Source organism: Bombina bombina, chromosome 2 (genome assembly GCF_027579735.1).
Source record: "Bombina bombina isolate aBomBom1 chromosome 2, aBomBom1.pri, whole genome shotgun sequence".
Lineage (NCBI taxonomy): Eukaryota > Metazoa > Chordata > Amphibia > Anura > Bombinatoridae > Bombina > Bombina bombina.
In genome coordinates, this window is record NC_069500.1 from 248,620,335 (window position 1) to 248,632,846 (window position 12,512).

General features: G+C 37.6%; 1 protein-coding gene across 1 annotated transcript in view; it reads right to left on the reverse strand.

The window, feature by feature from the left end:
- CHD1 (chromodomain helicase DNA binding protein 1) overlaps positions 1–8,992 on the reverse strand; it is a gene marked incomplete in the record, with an annotated part of 628,386 nt that extends 619,394 nt beyond the window's left edge. The window contains 3 exon segments of the mRNA XM_053701514.1: positions 3,363–3,541; positions 3,935–4,107; positions 8,605–8,992. Of these exon segments, the coding sequence (XP_053557489.1) occupies positions 3,363–3,409 (47 nt within the window).
- Positions 8,993–12,512: the final 3,520 nt, after the last annotated feature.

Here is a 12,512-nt window from a genome sequence, read left to right on the forward strand (position 1 = left end):
GCATGTCTGTCAAAAGAACTGAAATAAGGGGGAAGTCTGCAGAAGCTTAGATACAAGGTAATCACAGAGGTAAAAAGAGTATTAATATAATTGTGTTGGTTTTGCAAAACTGGGGAAAGGGTAATAAGGGGATTAACTTTTTAAGCCATACAAATTCTGGAGTACTGTCCATTTAAAATAACTTTTCAAATTACTACTATTGTCAAATGTTCTCTTGGAATCCCTTTCTGCAAAGTAGGCTCAGGAGCAGCAATGCACCACCAGCTGTGCACTCCTGCTCTGAGTCTACCTAGGTATGTTCTTCACAAATGATACTAAGAAAATGACACAAATTTGATAATACAAGTAAACTGGAAAGCTGTTAAAAATGGCATGTTTTGATGGTGCTCTTGAATTTGTTATTTTACCTATATTCTGGAAATCGCATGATTTACTTTCATTAAAAGAGTATGTGATTGTATTCATTCCTATTTAATCTACTAGTCATTTCATATTCTTTACCGGTTTGCTTTTTAGAGATCGGCTGGGTTCTTTATTACATTTATAGAAAGCTTGTTTGATGACAATTTCTTTCCTATAAAGCTTATTTACTTTTGTAAATGCTACCCAAAGTTTTTTACTAAATTTGTTGGACTATTGAATTATTAAGTTTAATTATGCCTTTACTGTCTCTTTAAGAGGAAACAAAATCTACATTTGTAGGTAGAAATTACAAAAGAAATGCCTTTCCAGAAGAGCATGTCTGTAGGACATCTTTAAAAACAAACCATACTGGGTTTTTTCCCTTTTCCAGCAAAAAATAAAAGTTGTGAAAATGTGGAAACTGCTGTGTAGGTGTATCAAGCTTAGTAACATGAAGAATGCCTTCAAATGGTAGAATATATATTCAATTTAGATACAATATCCATACTACAATGTGTAACTCAAAACATTCGATTTCATGATTTAAAAAGTGTAATGAATGGAGAAAAGCATAAAGCTTTTACATGTAACCAGCAACTGCAAACACCCTTTTATCCAATAAAGCTTAGAAAAAAATCCTAACACTCTAGGTGAAAATAAAAATACTATAAATTAACATACTAGCACAATTGATGGGTTTGTTAAAATATGTAGCTTCCTGAATATGGATTGCAATGGATCCATTTGCTTTGACACTTAGGGGCTGATTTATCAAGGGCAGTATGGCCCCCGATGTCCCGTTTCCACGCAAGCCTACAGGCTCGCTGGAAACAGCAATTATGAAGCAGCGGAAGACCACTGCTCCTTAACTGGTCAGCTGCCTCTGAGGCTGCAGACATCAATCCGCCTGATCCTATACAATCGGGTTGATTGACACCCCCTGCTAGCAGGTAATCAATCAACCCGATCGTATAGGCCGCGAATCTGCAGGAGACGGCATTGCACAAGCAGTTCAGCCATGTCCGGCGGACATAAGCTACAGCGTATCATGTCCGCCAGACTTTGATAAATCGTCCCTATGGGCTCGATTTATCAAGCCTTTACCTACTCTTCGACTGCAGATTTTTACAAGAGAACCTGCTGTCTATTTATGAAGCAGTGGTCATCAGACCACTGCTTACGATCCTCATCTCCAACTCTGACCGGTGAGATTGACAGCTCCTGCCCGCGCATGATTTGCTGTGCGCGGGCAGGGTGCAGCAGCGCTTTTGTGCAATGCTGAATTCCGCCAAAGGAATTCTGCCTGCCAAAGGCAAGCTGCGGCGGACAGGGGTGCATATGTATGCCCCTGTCAGCCTACGCTTGATAAATTAAGCCCAAAAGCAGGTTTAAGAAAATTTACACACATTTTCAATGGCATCACAATTGCCTTTTATCTAGTAGTTGCAATTTAAAAGGGCATATACAAATATGCCCATAATTATTATTACGCTATCAGCCCTAGCACAAATATAAACAATTTACATTCACATAGGTCCTCACTTGACCCAACCTTATTTGATCATTTACCATAATGGAGGATATTTTCAATGTGTTTGCTACATACACTTAATTATATATCTATATAATAAATTATCAAGAAATTTCGAACCACTTTTTTTTTTTTTTGGTAGTAGAATCAAGAGCATTGTGAAATTGCATTCATCCTGACTTTTTAAAACCATTATAAATGTATTTAATCAAAAATACATTGTATTAATTTTGCAGCCCCAGAGTACACAGATGCAGTGCTACATTTGTATCTCTTTCTAAGAAGCTTTTATTCTAAACTTGCAGGTTTAAGAAAATAAATTACGCAATGGAAATACTGTACAGCCATATCTGTGTAGTATAAGCTAGAAAACATTAACATTAAACAGTCAAACATTTAAGGGACATTCTGTGTTGCAACTTAAAGAAAAAATGTAAGAAGCATTGCAATTTATTTAATAAAACTTTGTACAAAGAACAAGAGTTATGCTTATCTTGCAGTGTGCTCTTTGGGTCCACTTATGCACTTCTGGTTAGCTTTAAATATAAAATTGTTTTAAATTAAAAATAATTTTGGATGAAGCAAGATTAATGTATTTAAAGTGAATGTAAAGTTACGCTGAGAGGAAGCCTAATAATCATTTGTGAACTTTTAGTAAGTGAAACCACAGTTATTTTTGTTTTTTGTTTTTGAATTCTACCATTTCGTTATTTATTTACCAAACTTTATTCTGTTTTCACCAAGACTCCTCCCAGTCGGCACTTCCTTAATCGACAGTGACATATAGAGCGGGACCCACCCGCTCTATACGCAGCTCTTCAGCGTGCCCCCATCGATCTGCGGACCTGCGCAAAATTCCTATTTCATGACATTGCAACATAGTATTCAATGAATGAATACATTCAATACCATTTTGTCAGCGAGTGCAATCTAACATGTCATACCACTCTTACTCGCAGGCGATCAATGTAGATTGCTCTATTCTGAAATTCAGGGCTATAAAGCATGAACGTTGCGTGAACGCGCATCTGAATTAAATAGTAAGAATTTTATTTACCGCATGCGCAGAAGAAGCGCATGACGTTTCAAAAAAATGGGGTTGAACGCCCCGGGGGGGGGGGGGGAAATCAATGACTGACCATTGTAATTCACAAGAAATGTCAATCAAAGAGACAATATGGCGGGCACAGGAAGTGCGGACAGAATAAGAGTAATAAAAAAGGTATGATTTAGCGAAATTTGTGGTTTTTAAAAAAAAGCGATGAATTAAATTTGCCCTATTTTGGATAAAAAAATAATATGGCGTTAACGGCTGTCCGTAACTTTACATTCACTTTAAACAGTGCTTGTCAACTGTGCTGTTTATTGTGTAGTAAATTTAAACATATATTTAGTGCACAAAAGCAGAGTGAATAAATTGAATTCTTACCTTGAATTACCACTGCTGTTACTTTCCTCGTCACTATGTCCATTCATTTTTAAATGTTCAACAATTTGTAACAAATATGTACAAACTCAAGAAATTGAGTCAAAGTTAACACCCCAGGATTGAAATACTTTGTTTTCTTAGTCAAGAACACCATAGGTATGGAAAAGTCTCCAAAATACCTATATAAATAAAAAAATAAAAGAATGTTAAGTGCATGACCATATATTTGTATTACCTTAAACTTTTTTTTTTTATTCAATATAGACTCATGCTTCTGTTACATATTGAGCACACTCAAATTAACATAGCAAAATACTCTAACCAAAAACATTTCAAAAGCAAGCACACAAAACTGGAAACAAGTACCAACTTAAAGGGACAGTCAACTCCAACATGTATTATTTAACCCCTTAACGACCGAGGACATGCCAGACACGTCCTTCAAAAAACAGTCCTTAAAGGGACAGTAAACACTCATTTTTATATAACTGCATGTACTAGACACTACTATAAAGAATAAGATGCACAGAAACTGATATAAAAATCCAGTATAAAACTGTTTAAAAACTTACTTAGAAGCTCTCAGTTTAGCTCTGTTGAAAAGGTAGCTGGAAAGCCCACTGCAAGTGGGAAATAAGACACTGCCCCTTCTTTTGCATATGAAAAGACCCTTTACACAAACAGGAGCAAGCTGGAGAAGGTAGCCGACGGTATTCTCATAAAACTTTGGGGCTTGGTTAGGAGTCTGAAAATCAGAGCAATGTTATTTAAAAATAAGCAAAACTATACGTTTAAAAAAAAAAACTGTATGGGCTATATAAATAGATAATCTACAAAACATTTATGCAAAGAAAAAATGAGTGTATAATGTCCCTTTAATGACCAAGGGCGTGCCTGGCACATCCTCAGGGGTTTCAAGCGCTGGAAGCGATCGTGATCGCTTTCAGGGTATTGCAGTGATGCCTCGATAATGAGGCATCCTGCAATACCCTTTTTTAGCCACAGATGCAGAGAGAGACACTCTGTGGCCCTCTCTGCATTGGCCAGCAATGGTGTCATTCGTTGGTGGGTGGGCAGCCCATCGCTGGAAGCAGTTCCAGATAATGAAGTGCGCGCAAGTGGACAGGGGCGTGCACGCTACATTAAGTCCAAGACTCACTGAAGACAAAAACAAAGGCTGCACATCAGGTCCGAAATTCACACAAAGGTTTATTATAAAATTAAGACCCAGACAGACATGGACAGATAGTATAGTCTATTCTATCTGTCCATGTCTGTCTGGGTCTTATTTTTATAATAAACCTTTGTGTGAATTTCGGACCTGATGTGCAACCTTTGTTTTTGATGTATTGAGCAGTTGGTTCCTGCTCCCCTTTGGCTTTGCACCTTGTATTCAGCATTTACTCTGTAGCTACGTTAACAGCTGGCTATCCTTGAGGTCATCGCCTAAGCAACACCACGTTGTCCTGCAACACGGAAGCTTGAGCGCCTGTGCTCTGACCTACTCACTGAAGACTGTATGGGAAGGAGGGAGGGTGGAATAAATATTGGGAAAGGGATCTGGGAGAGGGGCCAGGTACACTACAGAAAAATTGTCAGTTTTCAATAAAAAAATAAAATACCAAATTTTTTGGCATACTGGGTACTGGCAGACAGCTGTCAGTAACCAAGATGGCGGCAAATAGGTGGGTGGGGGGGGGTTAGAGAGCTGTTTTCAGCTAAAATTAACCCCTTAACTGCTGGGCATAATACAAGTGTGGTGCGTAGCGACATTTAGCAGCCTTCTAATTACCGAAGCCATATATGTTTGCTATTTCTGAACAGAGTATCCTAGAGAAGCATTTACAACCATTTGTGCCATAATTGCACAAGCGTTTTGTAAATAATTTCAGTGAGAACATAGTTTGTAAAAAGTTAACGATTTTTTTTTATTTGATCAAATTTGGAGGTGTGATTTATATGTAACATATATGGAGTGGGGACCATTTGCAGCTTAGCTATCGTATATAAAAACTGATGCTCAGCACGTACTGTATGTGCTTATCGTACTAGGTCACTCACTGTGCTTACTAATCTTGCTATTACCACTAAAGGTTGTATATAGTTTTTTTATTCCGTTTAAGGACTGCTTTACTGCAATTACCCTGTGAGTGCTATATATGTAGTCTTACTAAAGAGTTGGTCTCTCCAACTCTCTTTATATCTTTATAATCTGGTGTAACTTATTGTGCGCTTTTGGAGGTTATTTTAGTGGAATTTGGTGGCGCATTACAAATAAATATGATAATGTGTTCAAAATTGATTTCCTCTTTTGGACTCATACATAGCTTTCTAGTCATATAATATGTATTTCAATTTATGTAGCAAAAATTCAGTGGTAAATAATATCCTCATAACAGCGGCGGCGCTTCTGTCAAGGCAGCAAAATCCGACAAGCAGTGTGTTTTGTCGGATTCTGCAATGGTTACGTCTGCGCTCAGGAATGCGGTAATGTGGCGCATTATCAAAGCAAATTTGATAAAAGTAAATTGGAAAGTTGATTAAAATTGCATGCCCTATCTGAATCATGAAAATTTAATTTGGACTAGACTGTCCCTGTAAAGTCAAGAGTAAACAAATATATTGGATGGGACAGGGTTCGACAAACCCAGAAGCCTGGGAGCCACTTGCTCCTAGATTTTTACCCCTGGCTCCTAACGTTTTGAGTTAATCCCGATATATCTATATACAAATATCACTGCCTACCTATTACTCTTATTGGACCCTAAATTTTAAACAGATTTGTCGATCCCTGAGATAGAGCATACACTCTTAAACAGCTTTCCAATTTACGGTCATTAATTTTGCTTAGTTTTCATGGTATCCTTTGTTAAAGTAATAATACATTTGGCATGTTTTAAAATCGGGTCTGGAAACTAAGCAATATTTTAAATGGACTTTAATTAGTCACTTATAAAGCTGCACTGTAACTTACTTTTTAATCTAACCGTGCCAATCTAATACACCATGCTCCAGCCACCCACTTCAAAACTAGTTTTTTTTTTTTAACTAACTGAACTGTTCTCCAATTAGCTCTCTAGCTGTACGGCTTTTTTTTTTTATAGTTAGAGTGTCAAAAAGCCTACTTCCAAGCATTACCTCAGATGGGCCTCTAAATTGGCTGAGAAAATGCTTGCAGCCTATCATGAGGCGATAGGGAACACTTGGAATATGTCAAAATGTGCCATAAGTAATCTTTTAGGGGCCATGATTAGCTAACACTAAGGATTTGTGAAAACCTGACATAATACCCATGTTACCCTTCCATAACATGAGTGACGTTAATATTTCTTAATCCAACAAGTCGCCAGTAGTTATTTTAGGAAGATAAGAAATGTTAACAGCTGAAATAGTGATTTTTTGACCACCACATCTTTAAAGACTAAAATGGACTCACATTGGCGAGTTAATGCTCAAGCAGTTTGTATTAACCTTAGCCTGACACACTATGCCAGAGTAAACTGTCAAACATACAACAGGTACCAAGAATATGAAGTGCACTGCAAAACTGCATTCAACCTCTTAGACATCTGTGTATAAAGAAAGAACTGATGAACTTTTACAGATTTGAATTGTTCAGTCACTCTCACAAAAGAGCATTAAATCTCTAAAAGCATACAAAAATTAGTTTAGGGCTCAAATAAAGTGATTGTAGTGCACCAAGCTAAATTTTAGGTGTAGCTGGTGATGGCAGGTAATTGGGGGTCACTCATGTGCCATGGGGATGCTAAATCGGGGTCTAATTCTAAGGCGCCATTGGTTCCAGGGCACCTGGGTTTGTCAAGCAATGGTGTATACACCTCTATATATTAAAACGTAATAAAGTTGTTATGCATGCCACATAAATTAAAAGAAGTAAGACAGGGCTGGGAAATTAAAATTTTAAATGTTTAAATATTCCAGAAAATAAAGACATGTACAAATAAAATACTTTTGTAGAAAATAAGCCACATCTTTATACCAAACAAATGTAAAAAAAAGTATTCTATTGTAAAATTAAAATGCCATTTCACTAGAACGTTTATTTAAAAAAAAAAAAAAACCTGTAAAGGTGTCAAATGCAAATCATTGACACTGCATATAAGGATATAACCAGTGAGCCAACAAGAAGAGTGTGAAAATTATAAATATATATATATATATATATATATACACACACACACACAAATCACTGGCTGCATTCTTATCTAATACAGAATGTGATTGTATTGAATGTGCATGTCACTATGTGATTAAACAAATTCTCTTTCTTGTTAGTGTTAAAATACAGTCTTCGCCCCCCTTTAATGATGAGCCAGATCACAATCCAAACTCACATATTTAGACCTCTCAACAGCTTAAGATTCAATATCCACTCAAAGACACTGAATATTGTATTTATTCTTGGTCTATAAACATCTAATTTCAGTGAACTAAACCAGATTTTTTAAAAAAAAAATACTGTGAAATTGAGTCATTTTAAATAATTTACTCAGAAACATTACTATACACTGATTTAATTGCACGCAGTTTTATCTTTCATAAATAATATTTTGCAACATAGTACAAAAGACTTATGGCAGGCACAGTACGATACAAATCTTCCTATACTTCAGGAGACATACATTCCCATAAAACACCAGACAATGTACTATAGAAGAGGGAAAGCAGGCTCATCACGAGTCCTTTTAGAAATATTTCTATAAAGAAGAACTAATACACTGAATATCAAACAGAAATTAGTGAAGAGAAAAAGCAGTCGAACAGTACAATAATTTCATAGATTATAAAAACAAGCAAGATTTGTCTGTGGGTTATCATCAACAGACAAACTCATGTCATTCCACAAACAACCAAAGAATATGCGGAAATGAGCACAGGCTGATATATATCACACAAAGTTTCTCCTCACGTCTCACCAGGCCTTCCCAGGACATAAAAGACCCATCTGCTCCAAAAATCTCAAACCCCTCCCAGCAGCTCACCCGGGCTATGTACTTCTCTTGACCCGTGTGAATTAAAAAGGACGTCTTGAATGAGATGCACTGTTAACCAGTAACTTAACCAAGGCTGGCCGGTCACTCACCACATATTTACTAAATTCACTCACTCCAATTTAAAAGGGCAGCAGAGCACCGCACCATACCCTTCCCTGTCACCTAATAGGTTAGTGTAACCAGAAGGCCTCTTCAATGTACTCGCTGTGTCCCGGATAATTCCTTACCTCAGGCTCACGCGCGTGTCCAGACAGCCGCACTCACACTTCGAGCTTTAGCCGGCAGCAGCGTTGACTGTTTACCTCAAATTTAGATTCAACCAGGGACAGAACCTTCCCTGTCACGAGAATCTCCCAAACGTTCTTCCTCAAGGAGAGTTATGTTGTCTTTGTTTACAAAATACCACAGCGCAGGCCCAGTAATCGTTGATAATGTAAAGGGTGCGATGTTTACATGTATAAAAATATATTTCCAATTATGCAGCTTAGGGGAAGATAGTAACTCTTGCCTACCCTCTCCAACACAGGCGAATTAGCTCAAGGCAGCCGCCATGACGCCGAGCTCCTCTGAAAACTCACGATGGATGGAAACCCCGGGCGTGACGTCACCGGAGCGCTGCAGGCGCGTACTCCGATCGTAGTCACACGAAAGCAACAAGCCACGCCCCTTTCTCCCTCAATAGCAACTTGTAGGCGTTGTTCGTACGTAATCGCTGAATATTTAGCCACGCCCTTTTTAGGGATGACTAAAGGGAAGACAGGGTCGTTTGTAGACTTTGTAGCACGTAGAAGATGGATATTCAGTCACGCCTCTGTGTGGGGCGGGATCTAAAGTCCTAGATAGAGGCAGATGGTTGCTGTGGGTACCTCTGTTCGTTTCCTGTTTTGTTTGTTGTGTCTTTGCATGGCTGCATACCTTGCTCCTCAGCTCAGGGTGTGGGGAGGGTGCCGGAAGTACTTTGCTGTTGTTACTAACTGAATTTTCTAAAAATTAGTGAGGCATCGAGTAATTTCTATTTTGGTAGTTAGTTTTTGTGTGTGATCTTTTGTGGAAATACGGTTTGCAGTTGTAACCCACCTGTGCGAGATACAAGCGTGGAAATATATGGTAGAATGATTTTAGCGTTCTACATTACTCATAGTTGCCAACAGTCCCTGATTTCCAGGGACAGTCCCTGGATTTTGTTGTATGTCCCTGGATTTGTCCCTGAAAATCTCCTTTGCACAACATTTGTTGTTTGCATGTATATACACACACATACAGATAGATAGATGATTAATATATATAGTGTATTATTTAAATATAATTCATTCCTAATGGAATATTGTTATTATTATTGAATGGGTTCACATATTATTTGTCTTTCTAATTTTGATGCTGTGTTGTAAAAATAACCATATGCCCAGAATGTGTTCCAGAGACTGGGTAGGTGTAAGAGCTTGGTGCTGTAATCTGTATAATAAGCTATGGATAAGTCTAAATTATACTATTACTTTCAAATGGGTGTGTTTTGATTGCAGAACTGAGTGGGCGGAGCAGTTGAACAGTAGGTCGTCAATACTCCAGTAACCCGCTTGCTTGCTCTGCTGCAAAGTGTCCCTGGAATTTTTTTTTAAATGTTGGAAACTATGCATTACTTGAGAAGTCCAATCAATCTACTTTGAAAATATTGCAGTGGATTCAAAGCTCGGAAGCCACGATGCGAGATGGTTTGACACACTTTAATGTCTCTTCTCCAAATGACTTCTATATTAGCCGCTTTAAAGGGAAATAGATTATTATACTGTGTAGATTTGTTTTATGAAACAGAACGTACAATTTTCTAATTCACTTCTATTATCAAAATGTCTTAGTTTTCTTGTCTTATACTGTAGTTTGGAAAAACCCGTAAGGTAAGTTCAGGAGCGTGCACGTGTCTGCAGAAATATGACAAGTTTTCAACAATGTTATACATTCGCATGAGCACTAGATGGCAACACTATTTCATATCACGCAGTGCACACTACCTATCTAGATATCTCTTCCAATAACATATCATGCAAGCCTATTTCCGGCAATATAAGTAGCCACTGCTTCTTATACTCTCTGCCACTTCTGAGTCTGCACCTGAACACTTTTGCTCAGGGTGATTGACAGGCCCTTCTCTCGCATTAAATAAGGGGGTGGCATTACACACACTTATTGGAGTGAGTAATGATAAATAAGGCAAGCAGACTAAGAGGATACGCTGCTCGTATGCAGGGAAGGTGCACGGACAACTCCGTTTGAGAAGCTTGCCTGCACACCAATTAATACAAGTCATTCTGTAGCAGTGATACATTTACATGCTCTGACCTCCGATAACATTTCTTCTTTTTTCATTTACAAGAACCTTACAAAAATAGATTTCATAAAAATTAAGTGTCTATGTATAGAATGACTAATTTCCAAATTAATATGAAATAAAGATGCAAAACTAATAAAAATAAAAAGAATACTAGAAATTAATATTATCTTGTTAAAGGGCCATTATATTTGAGTAAATGACATGCTCTAACTTTTAAGAGCATGTCATTTTTAAGACTAGCGAACCTACACCTTTATGTTTTTAACCCCTACGAAGAAAAGTACTGCTCAAGACCAACAGCACTAGTCACACAACCCAGCTGTGTAAATAGCCCTGCTGATTGGATCAGTGGCAGTTTCTGTTTGGGACCAGCAGTGCTCTGCAGGTCCCAAGCTGTACTTCTGCAAGAAGTACACGGTCACTAGTCTTAAAATTACATTCTCTAATTAGAGCGCGTACTATGGACTATTAGGGGTCGATTTATCAAAATCCTTGCAAGCCTTTCGACTGGCTGCAGGTTCTCACAAGAGAACCTGTACGTTGTATTTAACAAGTAGTGGTCATCGGACTGCTGCCTACCTAATCTTTCACCACCTCTAAATTGGCGAAATTTAATCTCCGTGGTCTAGTCCGATCGGGGAGATTGACAGCTCCTATCTGCGTGTGATTGGCTGTGCATGGGCAGGAAGCGGGATTGCACGCAAGCACAAAATATTGCTCGTGTGCCAAGCTGAATTCAGCCTGCCAGAGGCTAGCTGCAGGGTTGACATGGGCGTGTATGTGTGCCCCTGTCCACCTCAGCTTGATAAATCGCCCTTTTCGTGGCCTTTTAATGACATTTCATTACATTGTAAGAATTCACAACTTTTTAAAAGATTTTTAAATTATTAAAAATAGTTTTAAAATATTAAAAGGACAGGAAAGTAAAAAAAAATCTTTCATATTTTAAATAGGGCATGTAATTTTAAACAACTTGACAATTTACTTTTATTACCAATTTTGCTTTGTTCTCTTGGTATTCTTAGTTGAAAGCTAAACCTAGGAGGTTCATGTGCTAATGTCTCAGATCTGGAAGACTGCCTCTAATCGGAAAGCATTTTGACAGTTTTTCGCCACTAGAGGGCGTTAGTTCATGTGTTTCATATAGATAACATTGAGCTCCAGCTTGTGAAGCTCCTAAGAGCAAGCACTGATTGGCTAAAAATGCATGTCTGTCAAAAGAACTGAAATAAGGGGGCAGTTTGCAGAGGCATAGATACAAGGTAATCACAGAGGTAAAAAGTATATTATTATAACTGTGTTGGTTATGCAAACTTGGGGAATGGGTAATAAAGGGATTATGTTTCTTTTTAAACAACAAAAATTCTGGTGTTTACTGTCCCTATAACACAGAAGATCAACATTTCAATTATTTAACAATATTTCATTTTCACACACTCTGATCTTGTGGCAAAAATGAGCAGAAATATGTTATTCCTTTAAGACTCAAATATAAATTGAACAAGGGGAGGAATCAATATGTGTTAGATTGTGTATGTATGTGAAAACCACATACAGTATGTTATTTATACAGTTATTTTAACAAAATTATGTAAAATTGTTCCAATTTTATTACTGCAGTAAGTATGTTTTCTTAGTGTGCTACTCCCCCCCCCCTTTTTTAATTTAAATTTAGGGTTTATATCATTGCTTACAACAAAGTACTCCGGCAAGCAGCTGGAGACTTTTTTTTTTTATTTAAATTTTTATTGAGATTCAGGGTAAGGCATACATAAACAGAAAAACCAAGCACAACAATAATAACAAGTT